The 14,461-nt window shown below is 34.3% G+C and overlaps 1 protein-coding gene across 1 annotated transcript in view; it reads right to left on the bottom strand.

Annotated features, from left to right (window-relative positions):
- Ush2a (usherin) overlaps positions 1–14,461 on the bottom strand; it is a 759,580-nt gene that overhangs the window by 110,393 nt on the left and 634,726 nt on the right. Inside the window, exons 55-57 of the mRNA XM_074048325.1 lie at positions 13,635–13,742; positions 7,002–7,185; positions 6,010–6,167 (exon numbers count right to left, since the gene is read on the bottom strand). Coding sequence (XP_073904426.1) covers positions 6,010–6,167; positions 7,002–7,185; positions 13,635–13,742 — 450 coding nt within the window. The remainder of the gene's footprint in view (positions 1–6,009; positions 6,168–7,001; positions 7,186–13,634; positions 13,743–14,461) is intronic.

The raw sequence follows: 14,461 nt of genomic DNA, 5'->3' as shown, positions 1-14,461 counted from the left end.
GTGACATGAAAGTCTCTTGTGTTCCTGCAAACCCTACACCATCTGCAATGAGTCTGAAACAACCGAACCCCCTGGTATTCTGATGACTAAATGAAATGAAATGGCCATATTTGTTAGAGTCAGCTGGGAAGCCACACGACTTGGTTAGTTCCCGAGTTCATAAATTTATGTCAGAGCAAGAGGAGCCTTGGAAGCTCAAGTGAACCAATTTACCCTAAGTGCAAATGGCAGTTTTGTTATTTGGTGTCAAAGTTACCAGTCACACAATCACGAGCTGCCATAACACATTTTCTTGTTCACTAAAGAACAAGGACTTCGTTGGTTAATATTCCTTGCAATGCTCCTTTTCATAATTTACAACAACTAGATGCTGATAGGTTATTTAACATTTATGAAGTTAAGATGTAATCAGAAAAACCCTGATTATCTTTACAAATAAAAAAGTTAAATTATTCAACTTTTTTTTTCTCTGTGGCTTCATTTCACAGCAGGTGCATACTTTACAATGGGATAAGTCAATCAAATAAGCCTTTTTTAAATCTTTTTTTTTAAGGAGCTGGAACAAGAACAATTCTAAGAGGAAGAAACTATTAATTCAGTTTGATAGCAGCATTTGCTTCAAAACACTGACTGCCCTTAAAACACAGTGTTTTTAACCACACTGGCCTAAGAATTCTCCCATGTACAGGTAGGGGAACCTTGATTATATCCACAGGGGAGTGGAAGTGAAACAGGCCCACACCAACTATGTGGGAACTGACACAGGTTGTATAATAATTATTGTCTTCAGTCTTTTCTACCTCACCCCATAGCAGGATTCCTGTTAGGAGGGGACAATGCCTCATTCCTCTCAGTGTAGAACTCTCAGTGTATGTCCAAAATCCTGCTTTGCTCATGAACAGAATTCAGTAACCATATTCGGTTCAATAACTGAATACAAGAATCAATCTACCCATAGGCAAATTAATTATATCTCATGAAGCTTTGAGCTACAAATAAAGTGACTCTACTGGATTACTATATGGGCTGCCCTTGAATTATACTGTTGTCATTCTTGTGTTCTATATCTACAACAAATTGTTTTTTGGATTTTGAACTGGATCATAGCAGAACTCATAAAAAATTATTTCCTTTCTCTATCAGTCAGGTAAAAAAAATAGTGAGGAACTGTATCTTAGGTTGGTTGCCTCTGATGTCTACCTTGATGAATAACCTAGACAAAATTGGTTAGAATTTCAAAATGGGCTTTTTCATTAGTAAAATGAGGAAAAGATTAGTATATACTATGTAAAGTTAAGATTGTTAAATAAGATATGTGTTTATCTCTTAACAAAATGCTAACTTACCTGAAAATTCAATAATGTTAGATATATTTATTTGTGCAAAATAAAACAAAAATCATTAAAATGAGTTGTATGTTCTTTTGAAACTCACCAGTCCTTGTTATTTGGTTATTAGAGAGAAAGCTAAAGAGATTGTCAATGATGGGTAATCCCAATTAATGTGATGTGAATTTTCTTTTTTACAAAGCTCAATTGCAATTTTAACTTTATAAATAGTTAGTATCTGATCTAAAACACTATAAACTGGCAATCTAACAGAACACCAAGATATCTCAAGTCTATAGATAGGCCATATTGTGGCTAACTTTTAATCAAAACTTGATTAATAAAAAGCATTTATATTCCTAAGCAATATTAATTAAAATGATTTCTCAGCAGAAGCATTATTGCCAATTCTTTTCTTTAATGGACTAAAAGACAAATGTGAAAGGAAAAGTACCAGTATTTTGATATTACACATTAAACTTAAATAACTCACTATCCTTACTGAGAAAAAAGTGCATGCTAAAGGCAATGTCATTGTTAATTAGAACATGATTAAGGGCTAGGATAGTTCAAAATATAGTCATCATTTTGATAAATTAGAATGGTTCATTATTATCTTCGAGTTTAAATAATTTTAAATGTTTAGATTCTTAAACAGCAGGGCTATTTATCTCCATTCTTTTTCTGAGTAAACCATTTATGTTCCATGGAGTCTTTGCTTCTTAATTTTCTATAATTTTTCAGTCATTGAGGTAACATACATCTTTTCTCTCATTAGTAGGAATAAATCCTCATCCACGGTTCAAGTTAGTGAAAGATAAGAAAGAGAATAAAGCAACCTGGTTTATATGGTGTCTGTAGGTTCAAACTGTAATGGCCAGCTTGCATAAAGAACTAAATGTTTTATCATGCTATCTCACTTACTTCTTATAAAAACAATGCAAGGCAAGCATTTTCTATTATGATTGCTAACTTAGACTTTAGAGACATTGTACAGCTTGTCCAAGGCCCCAGGAAAACCAAATACTGGGACTCATTCCACATAGAAACCAATACTTTCCCTTTTCTGGAAAGTTAAAAAATTGTACATCTATAACATAACATCTAATGGTCATTGGAAAATATGTATATATGCCTTATTTGTCTTTAAATAAGGTATGTGTGAGTGTGTGTGTGTGTTTGAGTTAACGTGGTGGCAGGAGTGGGCTGTTTAAATCAAGTGTTTGAACAATTTTAAGCAGTAGGACATCCAAAGTGTATTTATATTTGTCTATGATACATTTTAGAAGTATATTTACTATTTTGTTATTCTACTAATTCTGCAATTACTTTTATAAAGTTTGTTGTTTGTTTATCACCTGGTTTGGAGGTACAAATATTACACAAACAGCAGAACTCTTAATTTTTTTTAGAGGTTGTAGTATTTTGGTAATATTACTCCTAACATTTATCAGATCACAATGAAGTAAAGTAGACCAGGATTTGCCTGGAATGCAGGAGAATATTTAACAAGGCTTTAAAAGAATCTTTGAATAATCCCTTTACAGACATTTGAGAAATGATTCTCCCCTCTTTCCACCTAACGAAAATCTTCCTGCACCTGGAATCCAGTTTTGCTAAATCATGACTCTTTCTTCTGGACATTTAGATGGGTGTATGGAGCGCTCTGGTTGCTAGTTCTTTCACGCTGCAGGAGAGAATTGTTGCTAGGTACATGTTTGCCTTCAGGGATTCACCATTTTTCACAAATAGTTCTTCTGGTCTTGACATGCCTAGAAAAACATTCTCCCAGAATCATTTGGTTTTCACCAACACCTACCTGTCTTTCTTGGCCTTCTGCACTATTATTTAAAAAACCAGAGTTCTTGTGTCATACATCTGAGAGATTTTCGGTAATAAGTGATAAGTTTGATTTGGATTTAAGAGTTCTGACAAAGACAGGAGGGAATTATTTGTAAAATGTAGTTGTAAAACAGACCTGGATTTGAATCCTGGCTGTGCTGTGTGAACATATTATATCACTTCTTTGAAATCTAAATTTTGTAATACACAGATAATAATGTTACTTGTCTGTTAGGGTTTGCATAAAAATTAACTAAGGTAAGGCAGAGGAGGTGCTTGGGAAGTGCTTTTTAAGGTGTTTGGCACACAGTGGGGATTGAACAAATGAAAATATGACAATTAACACAAATGTATGTCTATGGTATTTGCCATCAGTGATCATAGTTATGCTTCCCTTGGTTATTCTGACATATTCCCTATACCTTACTTTTTTACCAGTAGGATTTATTAGCATGCACTAATACATAGTTTTTGATATCAGTAGCACCATAATTTGATAATTAAAATCCAGTTAATTGCCTAGGTAATTTTTTGATATATATATATATATATATATTTGGAAACCATACGGACTACAAAACAAAATGCAATGAAAAAAATCAATTAATCAACCACTATTTTGACTTTAGACATTTAAGAGAAATTGGTTTGATTCAGATTTTCAGAGAATTGGTGTAATTGACAGATTTTGCTTGGTGGGTAAGGTCCATGGTTACTAGACTGGGTGGCATGGCAAAGTCATGTGGGGAAGGTTTAAAAAATTTAGATTGAAAAGTCCCAGGAGATTCTTATGCAGTAAGCTTGGGGTTGAAAATTTGTTTTCACATACACCTTTCAGGTGATTCTAATATTTAGGCGTGGAAAGTATAGATATTGACTTTTTGGGCAAGTATTAGCTTGGCCTATGATGTAATCATTTTAGAATGGCAGAAGCTATAACAAATATGTAGAAAACTGATTGTGAACCCATAAGCTACTTCTACTTATAACAAGTTTTCTTTTTTTTTTCTGCTTGAAATACATATTTGTGACTATTTGGGAAGAGAGAAAAATATTTTTATTATCTAAATCAAAACATAGTATGAGGTACTTTCCAAAAATCAGCTGTAGATTATACATACATCAAAATCATCTGTTTACTGAGTTTGAAATACTTTTAGACAATGGGAAAAAAGTTTAAAGATTTTAATCTTTCCATACACTATGGGTTTCTATAGTGGATTTTATGAAGCTGAAACTAAAAGATAGATAGGTCTGGATTTTACAGATTTATTAAGCATTGGTTAAATGGCCAGAGTTAATGTGTAAAGTTTTCTACATTTCCCCTGAGTTTGGACTGGAATGAAAAATTTTTACTAAGCTTGAGATAGGCAAGAGTTAAGGTTATGTTATATAAGCAAAAGTTATATCTTTTTCCACAATGACACTTTTCTTAAGGAAAATAATATACATTCAACATAAAAATGTGATGTTGAATTCAGACACAAAATGACATAATTCTATGAAATTTGAAAGAAGTCTTGAACATTTACCAATACCATACTATAGTTACCAATTTAGTCATTTTGAAAAAGAAGGACTTAGGATTCAGCAAATGTTGGAGCAAACATAGTTTCCTAAAAAAACAAGTAACTAAAGGCAAAAATTCATTTAAAAGATCATGTCTATCTGTAGAATATTTTAAAGATCCAGGTAATATATACCAGTTTCAATTTTGTTTTATAACTAGCTATTAAAATGAAATCAATGGCTGAGGATGGAGCTCAGTGGTAGAGTGGTAGCCTCACATGTACAAGACTCTGAGCAAAGCCAAAAAGGGTTAATGGAAAATTTTAGGGACTCAGTGGTAAATCACTTGCTTAGAATGCATAAGCCAGCCCTGGATTTGTCCCCAGGAACTGAAAATAAAAATAAAATCAGATATTTCAAATGTGCATTTAATATTTTAATCAGTTTAAATTTTACTTGGACAAAAAGCCCTCCATATGAAGTTATATTAAAAAATCAAGAAGGAATATTTCACTCTAATCTTTATTTCACAGTGTTGAAGCAATCTGGATTTGTTGCTGTTTGTTTGTTTGTTTTATTTTACAATACTGGAGATTGAACCCAGGGCATTGTACATGCTAGGCAAGTACTGTTACTACTTGAGCCATACCCTAGCCCTTTAGTTTTTATTTTGTTTTTGAGACAGGCTCTAGCTAACTGATGATCATATAGACTCCACCTCCTACTCAGCCATGATTACAGAGGTGCACCACCCTGACTGCTTGCAATCAGGATTTTATCTGAGGATAATACTTATATTAAAATATAATAGTGCACTGAATCACAAAATAAATTCAATAGTGACTAAATGGCTCACTGAAGGAAACACAGCTTAGGGAGGCAAAATGTAGCTACCATAATTGCTCACAACTCTAGGTATGCAGAATTTGTCTTTCCAAATTCCTCCTTCATTGATATAATATAGAGGGAATAATACAATGCCAGTAATCCAGTCTAGGGAGCCCTGTGAAAACGAATGTTTAAGGTAATTCTAATATATATGGCTTGCCTTGAATATACATGAGTAAAAAGACATTTTTAGATTGTGTATTTGAAAAAATTAGGGGTTTGATATGAAGGCACATATATCTACTAGTCTACATCTATAGATTTCTGTTTGCATATATACATGTATATACATACTTGGGCAGTTATACACTCATGAGGGCAGTCTGGATTATTCCATTCGTATTTATCTATGAGACAGACTGTGTCCTTCTGATATTTCCATTCTTGTCTACAATTATTTCCTTTAAATTATTTCACACACACAGAGATTTTATTTCTTTACCTGGTGGGGTCCAAGCTACAAATACAGAATAAGGCCAGATTTCTGTGATGTTATGTGGAGAATGTATTTCTTCTGGTGTCCATACTGGTGTTTGGACAATGTAGTCATCACTAAGACTGCTACCACCTCCAGTTTTGGCTTCTAACTTGTAAATATACCTAAAGAAAGAAGAATTGAAATAATGCACAGGAGAATTGAACAATGACTTCCGATTCTTCTGTCCATTGCTTTGCTGTAAATTTGTGACAAATTATAAACTCTTTGCTTCCTATCCAGAAACTTTACCATGGGTTTGGGAGTTTTTCTAGCACTGACAGAATTCTCTTTATATCATCACTATTTCTGCCACTCCCAATTCCATTTTAACCCCCTACTCCAAAGTTCCAGGAAGTTTTATTTTTGAGGATTTCAGGAATGTCTTGAAGTATGCTGGTAGATTTGGGAAAATTAGAATTAGTCTTCCCTATTTTCAAATGGGTTGATGTTCAGGGGATTATGTTAGGTAGAAGAGATTTTTTTTAATTGATCTGTTAGTCTCCACGACAAAAACAATTGTTCTCCATCCTCTACAATAAAACATCTGTTGATGTAAGATTTGTTTGGTCTCTGATGAGAAATATCTGCACTTCTCCCCTCCAAAACTATTGCTGCGTACATATGTGTAGCAAGGAGAGAAAACATAAGAGAAGAAAAAATAGTTAATGTGTAGCAAAACTCTTTGAATCTTTTTTATTGCTAATTTAGAAACATACAATTTTTAAAGTTAAATGCTTTGAGTATTTTATATATTTAAAAGATTTCATGTTTTCCTGTCAAATAGAAGACTATTTTAGAGGGATTTCATGTAGTCTTAAAACTGATTTAATATTCTTATTAGTTATTGTTAAGGCTAATGAATAAAGAAATTAAATAATAACACTTCACTGGGATATATTCTTTTTCAGACTTGTAAAAATCTTCCTGTGTGATTGGTGAAGATTTCCTTCAGTTACCTGCTGTTGGTCTCCAGATTTTTATCAGTGAAATTTTGTTCCTCACTGCCACCCAGGAAAAGCGAGCTTCCATTACGGCTCAACTGATACTGAGAAATGAGACCATTGGCTTTTTCTGGTGGACTCCAATATAATTCCACTGTTGTAGAATTGATGATAATGTGTCGAGGTGTCACCCAAACTCCTGGCAAACGTGACACAATGATGTTTTATTTAAAGATAAAATTAATGCCATTATCAAAAGTCATACAGTCACTTCACATACTGTGATTTTTTTAATCTGCTGATTAAAAAAAGTCTCACCATGAACAATAAGAATACATTTAATTTACTTTGGTGATGAAATCCATTATTGAGGACAATAATATTTTCCTTGTTATTTTATTTTTGAATGTCAGACCAATAGTGGTGGAAGAGGTCTCTATCTTGGCCATCACTGAGTATAGGCCTGAGAGACATCTAAGCATTTAAACTTTGATAGTATTTACCTGAATTATGTGGAAGAAAGCACAATCTAGTAGTCACCTGAATTATACAAGTCAACAAATAAGAATGGTCCTTTCCCTCTTATACCATGCATTATATATTTGTTTTCTTTATTTTACTCTGGCTACTCCTTCTGGCCTCATTGACCGGTTCTTCCCTTCTTGCATTTAAAAATAATGTAGTGCCTAAGAGACTTAGGCTTGCTTTTCTCTCCACCCCTCTGCTTTCATCTGCTCCTTCCTCCTTTTTTCCCCTCTCTGTTCTCCATCACCCACCTTCTAGGTGATCTCTATTCAGTCTTAATTTTTGAGTATAAATATTCTGAAGACACTCAAATGCATATTTTTAGACTAATATTCTCCCCTGAGCTTCAGACTCCTGAATTCAGCTGTTTTCTTGACACTTCATTTGAATGACTGCTTACATATCAAAAACTTAAAATATTTAAGACAGAACTCTTGGTTTCCTCTCTACACTTCATGAACCTCCCAATCTTGTCCATATATTTTCTTGGCCAACATATTTGCAATTATTCTTGAGGTTTTCATTTTCTTTCCCCCAAACCCATCAAGTTCTATATATTCTTTATGGTTCTTTCTGTCTTACTGTACCCCTTCTGCTCGCAGCCACAATTCTCTCCCTCTCATGAACTCCTATATACCCTTTCAACTGGTCTCTGTGTTTTAAATCACGGCTTTCTCTATTCAACTGGAGTCTTTATAAAAGTGTATATATCTTCCACTATACTCTTTGTGAAATACATAAGTCTTTTGAATTTATTCATACAGTAGAATCCCAATTCCTATGAGGACCTGTATGGTCCCACAGTTTTCTGTCTCTAGCCTATCTAGCACCATTCTCTCCATCACTTGTAAGCCTCCAGTCACACCAGATTCCTTTCTATTCCAAGAATACTTCAAGGTCTTTCCTACCTCTGGGCTTTTGTAACTTTGCATTCTTTCTGTTTGGAACACATCTATTCCTGACACCAAGACATTTTTGCACTTTTTTCTGATAGTTCAGTTGTGTAAATTTTACTTTATCCAGAATACCTTATTTGACTTTCATTTCCTAATGCTAGCTTTTTCTAAATAGATTCCAACTTAATTCTGTCTATCACATGGTCTTTCCTGTTTCTCTCTTAATACTCATAACATCATTTTCATCTTTCTCTGACATATTATTTCTATATTGTTATTACTGAGTGATCCACTCCTTTCTCCTGATTAAAAGCAAAGTTGGGTTCCATGAGGACATAGATCTTCTCTGTCTAGTTTGTAAATGTATGTCTAAAAGTAGCACAATTGCTAATAAATGTTGAATGAATAAATTTATTGTAAAGCTAACTCCTGAAAAATACTATGTCAGGCATATAGTTCTAGGAAATGCAAAGATGACAAAGATGTAGCCCATTCTTTCAATGAGTTTACCCACAGGTGTAAATGATACCATGTACACACATTGTAATTCAAGGTCAAACATTCAAGTACTCTCATAAAGGTACAAATCTGGTGATGGAGAATCTAGTAAAAAGAAAAATCAATTCTTTCACTTTATGTAGTCATCTAGTTATGCTTTGAATACACACTGTAACTCTCTTAAGGAGCTTTCAATAATCATTTCATTATATTAGGTTCCCTGTAATCAACAGTTTTGGTTGATTGTATCTCTTGTGTAAGTTATTCTGTAAAGGGTAAGGTTTTGGCATTTGTAGAAGAAAACTTTTTATTTAGCTAAATCCTGAAAAAAATCTAAATAAGTTTCAAAATGTTTCAAGCATATCAACTTTTGAAAGAGTAGCATATTCTTGAAAAGAAAGTAGTCTACAGGTCATGGTATACATTTGTGTCTGGGTTTATCTGTCAATAGCTGCTAGATGACTCAATCAATCATTTAGAGTTCTGATTTAAGCATGACATTAATTTGTTGATTCAAGAGATAAAGTATAAAGGTTTAATTTATAATCTGCTTGCCACAGTCATATGTTTCTCACCTTTGAGAATGTTTGTTAAAAAGTGATACAGGTATATGAAGGCTATTGTTTAGTTTCCAGTTTGAACCTGTCAATGTAGCCAGTGAATATGGAGCTGGTACTCAGGAAGTGAAATGAAACAGAATTTGGGGTGTGTTTCAAGTTTTAAATAAAAGCTGTGTTTCATATTTGTGCAGGCTGGTGAAAGCTCTGCTCAGGTAGGTGGTAACTTTGCATCCATTGGTTTGATTGATAAGATGAAGTTCAAATATGTAAATAAGTAGTTTATTTGCATTGTGATATGGGGACACTGCTATCTTAACAACTGAAAGAAACATCTGGTAGTGTAGATTCAATCCTTGCTGAGATGTCTTAATGAATCCTTCTCTCTCCTACACCCAATTCCAAGTCTTAGATGGTACCAGCAAACCCTGTTCTGTATAACAGAAGGTCAGAGTTAAGGCAACTCAAAGGAAGGGGGTGGATGGTGATGAGGGAAGGTGGATGGTAATGATCTAGGAGAATAAGGCAGGGCTGCCTTAACTCAGAGGCATAACAACAATCAGAAGGTAAGTCTTAGTAAGTCTTTTGACATACTGACTACTAGAAAAAGAAAAATCTACTAGTTTTATTTTAAATTTATCTTGAGTTTCATTGCCCACTTCTCCTGCTCCTGCAAATCTTCATTTCAATTAAAATAGCCCAACATTTATTGTGGATTGGATTTCTCCTAAAATCTGATGATAAGAACCAGTTTTCTATTAGCTCATGTCAGAGATGCATTGTTTTCTGGACTATTTACTATTTGTTAATGTAGTCAATATTCTTCCTGGATTTGTGTCATCTTCTGTGTTGGGCAATATGGATATGGGGATAAAGACATTATCCTTACCCTTCAAGGGTCTCCTAGCATGCAAAGAAATAGTTATAATCCAGTATGATAAGTGCTTTGAGAGAAGGAAGCATAGTGGTGGGGAGAGCACTTAGGAAAGGCGACCTGACATAGACTGCGGGTGGGAGTAGATACGAGCAGTGGGAAGGAGGTGGTTCTAGGGAGGGCCAGATTGCCAGAAGGGGAGACATATGAGCCAAATTTTGAACAAGTGGGAGTTAGCTGAGGAGACTGTAGGGGAAGATACCCAGGACAAGGAAACCCAAAGAAACAAAGTCCTAGAGAAATAGGATTTTGAGAACCACAGGATGGTTACTGGATTTCATGGTAGATGAGGAGGACCAGGCTCACCAGATTGGCAGAGGTTAAAACTTAAGGTATCTGTTTGCTTTACCTAAGAAATATGGATTTATGATTTCCTGGAAGGAAATACAATTTTATGGAGGTGACTAATGGGAGATATGCCTCTTTTGGCAAAGGGAGAAAAAGAGTTGGGGAGGGGGGGTAATGAGAAAGATGAAATGTGACCGAAGGCATGGAACTTAGTTTGGAGGACCCAGAGAAGTTTGAAGGATTACGACAAAGGCAGTGCCAGAGGAATGGAAAAGAAAAACAATTAAAAAAACTTCAAGATTCAAAATTGATTAGATTTTTATGAAAAATTATAAACTGAAATATAAGGCAAAAGGAAACATTAAGAATATCAGGCCTGGATCGTAGGTGATGGGTGGATGGTGGTACTTGAGAGAGGGAAAAAGAAAGAAAGGTAAATATAACTACTAGTGGATCAGTGGAGGCACTGACCTTAAACCTATGGCCCTGGTGCAAACTTCAGATAAGGTAACTCTGAGCCTTTATTATGATGTAAATCTAGGGCTTGAGAATTGCAAAAGAGATTATGAATTTATAAGTACAGAACAAAGGAAGTGTCCATGGGAGAATCAATGGTTAAATGAAGGGCAGAGGAAGAGGAATCTGGAATGAAATAAGACAGATTGGTCTTCTTTGCCCTTTTCTTTTCACCCTTACCAATGTGGAGGAAAACATGCTGACAATTTTGTACAACTTAATTCTAAAATGATTTAAAGCTCAAAGTGATGGTATTCACTATAATTAAAGAAAGCAATAATGCAATTCAAACTCTTTCCACTATTTGAAAAAAGGTATACAATTTTCTATAAGGATAAAATTGTAGAGAATTGATTGAAAATGAGAGAAGAATGAGGAAAGCTCAGCATGGCTGTGAACAAACACTTCTTTTAATTCTTTCATATGTACATAGGGCTCTCAAATGCTAGACCTTCAAACTCTGTCTGGTTTACTTCAAAACTGGCATTTTATAATTAGTTATATCCATGTTAGTAATTTAAAAGGATATACTATGTTTGCATTTTTTTGCATAAAACAACAGTATTAATGCTATTGATGATCTGTTCTCTTACAATTCCCAAGTTAAGAATTCAAGCTTCATTTATTTCACAACCAGGTTTTACACAGATGGCACTTATAATGGACTGAAATCCTTGTTTCTTCTGCAGGGAAAACCCCACTTAATTTATTATTTTTTTTTCATAGCTATTTGTGCTAAAGGAATGGTGCATTATGTTGAAAAATTGAAGACATTTCTCATGTCATAGATCCTGCACTGTTGAAAGCTATAATTTTTAAGTCATAAAATCTGAATTTTGTTGGGAGAAATGGGATAATATACACATATTTTAAAAGAATTTAAATATATGGATTTGGTGATAAACTGGAAAAAAAGACTCTAGCTATTTTATCAGGCTTGAGTTTCAGCCAAAAGTGGTTGATAGATCCTTTAGAAATTATCCATTATCATCAGAGTATCCATTTGATAGTTTACCTTTCCAAAAAATCCACTGCTGGTTTCTTCCTTTCAAAGGAACACTAAGCTTTTTGACATGAAGCATTCTTTATATAGAAAACATCATTAGTGAATTCCTGGTGAGGAGCCATATGCCCCATATGTGGAATTTTCCATTTTATTCCCCATTTACTGGTAGGAAGTTCAGATTTAATATTCTGAGGTACAACAGTCCTTTCATTAGATGAGTAATGGACAAGTAGTTCAGGACGCCACCATGGTAATTAATGTCATATTCCTGTTTATAATCTTATTATGCCTCAGTTTCCCTATGTGAAAAGCAGAAGATACTAAAATAACAAAAAAGTTGATCCCTAACATAAGCTCCTGAACATACTTGTCTCCCCACAGTAAATGACATCACCCACACTAGTCCCCACCCACAGGCACCCACTGTCATTAGGCGGGTAAGTATTCTTACAGAAGTTTTTCTATATATTTATTTATCTAACATTAGAAATGAATGTCGTCTGCATGTGTCTTATACATAAAACATTAATACAGTTTTATAACTTCCTCTTTATATGAACAGGTCATCTCACTCTTTTAAACTAATGCAGAGAATTCCACAATGTGAGAAGAACAACATTTATTTAGCAATTCTCCAACTTATGGATATTTGCTTTGCTTTCAGCATTTTGCCATTAAGCAATAAAAAAAAATTACTGGTACCTTTATGTACCAAGACATGTCCTTTCTCTACCTGGTACATTTCTCCTTGCACATGTGGTATAGTTTCTGACATATATAATGAAAATAGAACTGCTGTGTCATGAGGAATTAAGATTTTTAATTCAGTAGATATTACCAGTCTGTTTACTTTACATTCCCTCAAACTGTGCTTGGCTGTACATCTCCTCCATTGTTTCTTTGTCAACATTTTCGTTCCTTAAACCTTTCTTAATGTCTATGATGGGTTGTAATCTCTCCCTCCTCAGATTAACCTAGGCACTCTGTTCATTTGCTCTTTCTTAACATCATCTTTCAGATTATTTTAATTAGCTTGCTGTCATTCTCACTTGATTATAAGTTTTGGAAAGCAATAAATACCATAGGCAACTTCAGCAAGCATGGTGCTTGTTACATGTTTGGTGCTCCATATTGGCATAATGTTAGCATTCTGGAAGAACTTAAAATAGGTATATAGTACATACATATACATAACTTTTCCACAGGAAAGTAAATCCAAAAGGCTTAAGGAATTGAAGCAACATACCTTGAGAGGCTACACAGAACTAAGTCAAACCTGAACAATGGAAACCTAGGGTAGTGTTTAATTTTGTCCCTGTCAACTTTATTCCTTCTTTGTTATTTTGTTTTCAAAGAGTTCATAGAGTTCATTTTTAAATGCCATATGATAGTTTCTTCTCCCAAATCATAAATATTTTTTTCCATTACCTTGAGGGGCTGCCTGCAGTGTCTGACCTAGAAAAGACTCGCTTGAAGTGCAGCCAACAGATGTACAAGCCGCAAGTGTGAAGGTGTAGTTGGTGTACGGCTGGAGGCCTAGAAAGAGCAAATAAGAAATTAAGTACATTTTGAGAGGATTTTTTTTACCATCAATTAAGTACCAGAAGTAACATTCAGAGCTAGATATGATATTCAAAAAATTTAACAATACCCCTTTAGAACACACTGCAGTACTGGGATTCAAACTCAGGTCTCACATATGCTAGTCAAGTGCTCTATCACTAAGCCTAGACCCCTCAAACACTTCCTAACAAAGATATGAACATCTCAAGCAGTAAAATAGCAATAGAAATTTCATTTATCACTGATAAAAATAAATTGTCAACTTTAAAAGCAAGCTTAAAATTCATGTAACCCATTTATCCTTCTCTTTGTTCCCCTGTACAAGAAGTTATTGAAGAAGCTGTTCTGCTTATGTGTTAGGACACTACTTCCCCCAAACAGCCCATTTCATCTTTAAAGAGTCTGAGGTTCTCCTCTTTTTGTTTGGAAGTCCTTCCTTATATTGTGGAGAAATCTTTCTATTGCTTCCATCCTTGGAGACATACAGAACAAATCTAATTTCTTTTCCACATGACAGTTCCTCAAATATTTGTAGACAGTTATCAATTCCCCCTGAGTTCTCTCTTCTCCAGACTAACTACTCCATCTTCTGCTACTGCTTCTTATTTGAAAATGAAAGGTTAGATACAAGATTTTTTTTCTAGCTGCAAGCCATAGTCAATTCACATTTATACCACCCAACACTTAAAAAA

The sequence above is a fragment of the Castor canadensis genome, chromosome 11 (genome assembly GCF_047511655.1).
Source record: "Castor canadensis chromosome 11, mCasCan1.hap1v2, whole genome shotgun sequence".
In the NCBI taxonomy this organism is placed as follows: Eukaryota; Metazoa; Chordata; class Mammalia; order Rodentia; family Castoridae; genus Castor; species Castor canadensis.
The sequence above is the reverse complement of the archived record's forward strand: the minus strand, read 5'-3'. Positions and strand labels throughout refer to the sequence as shown.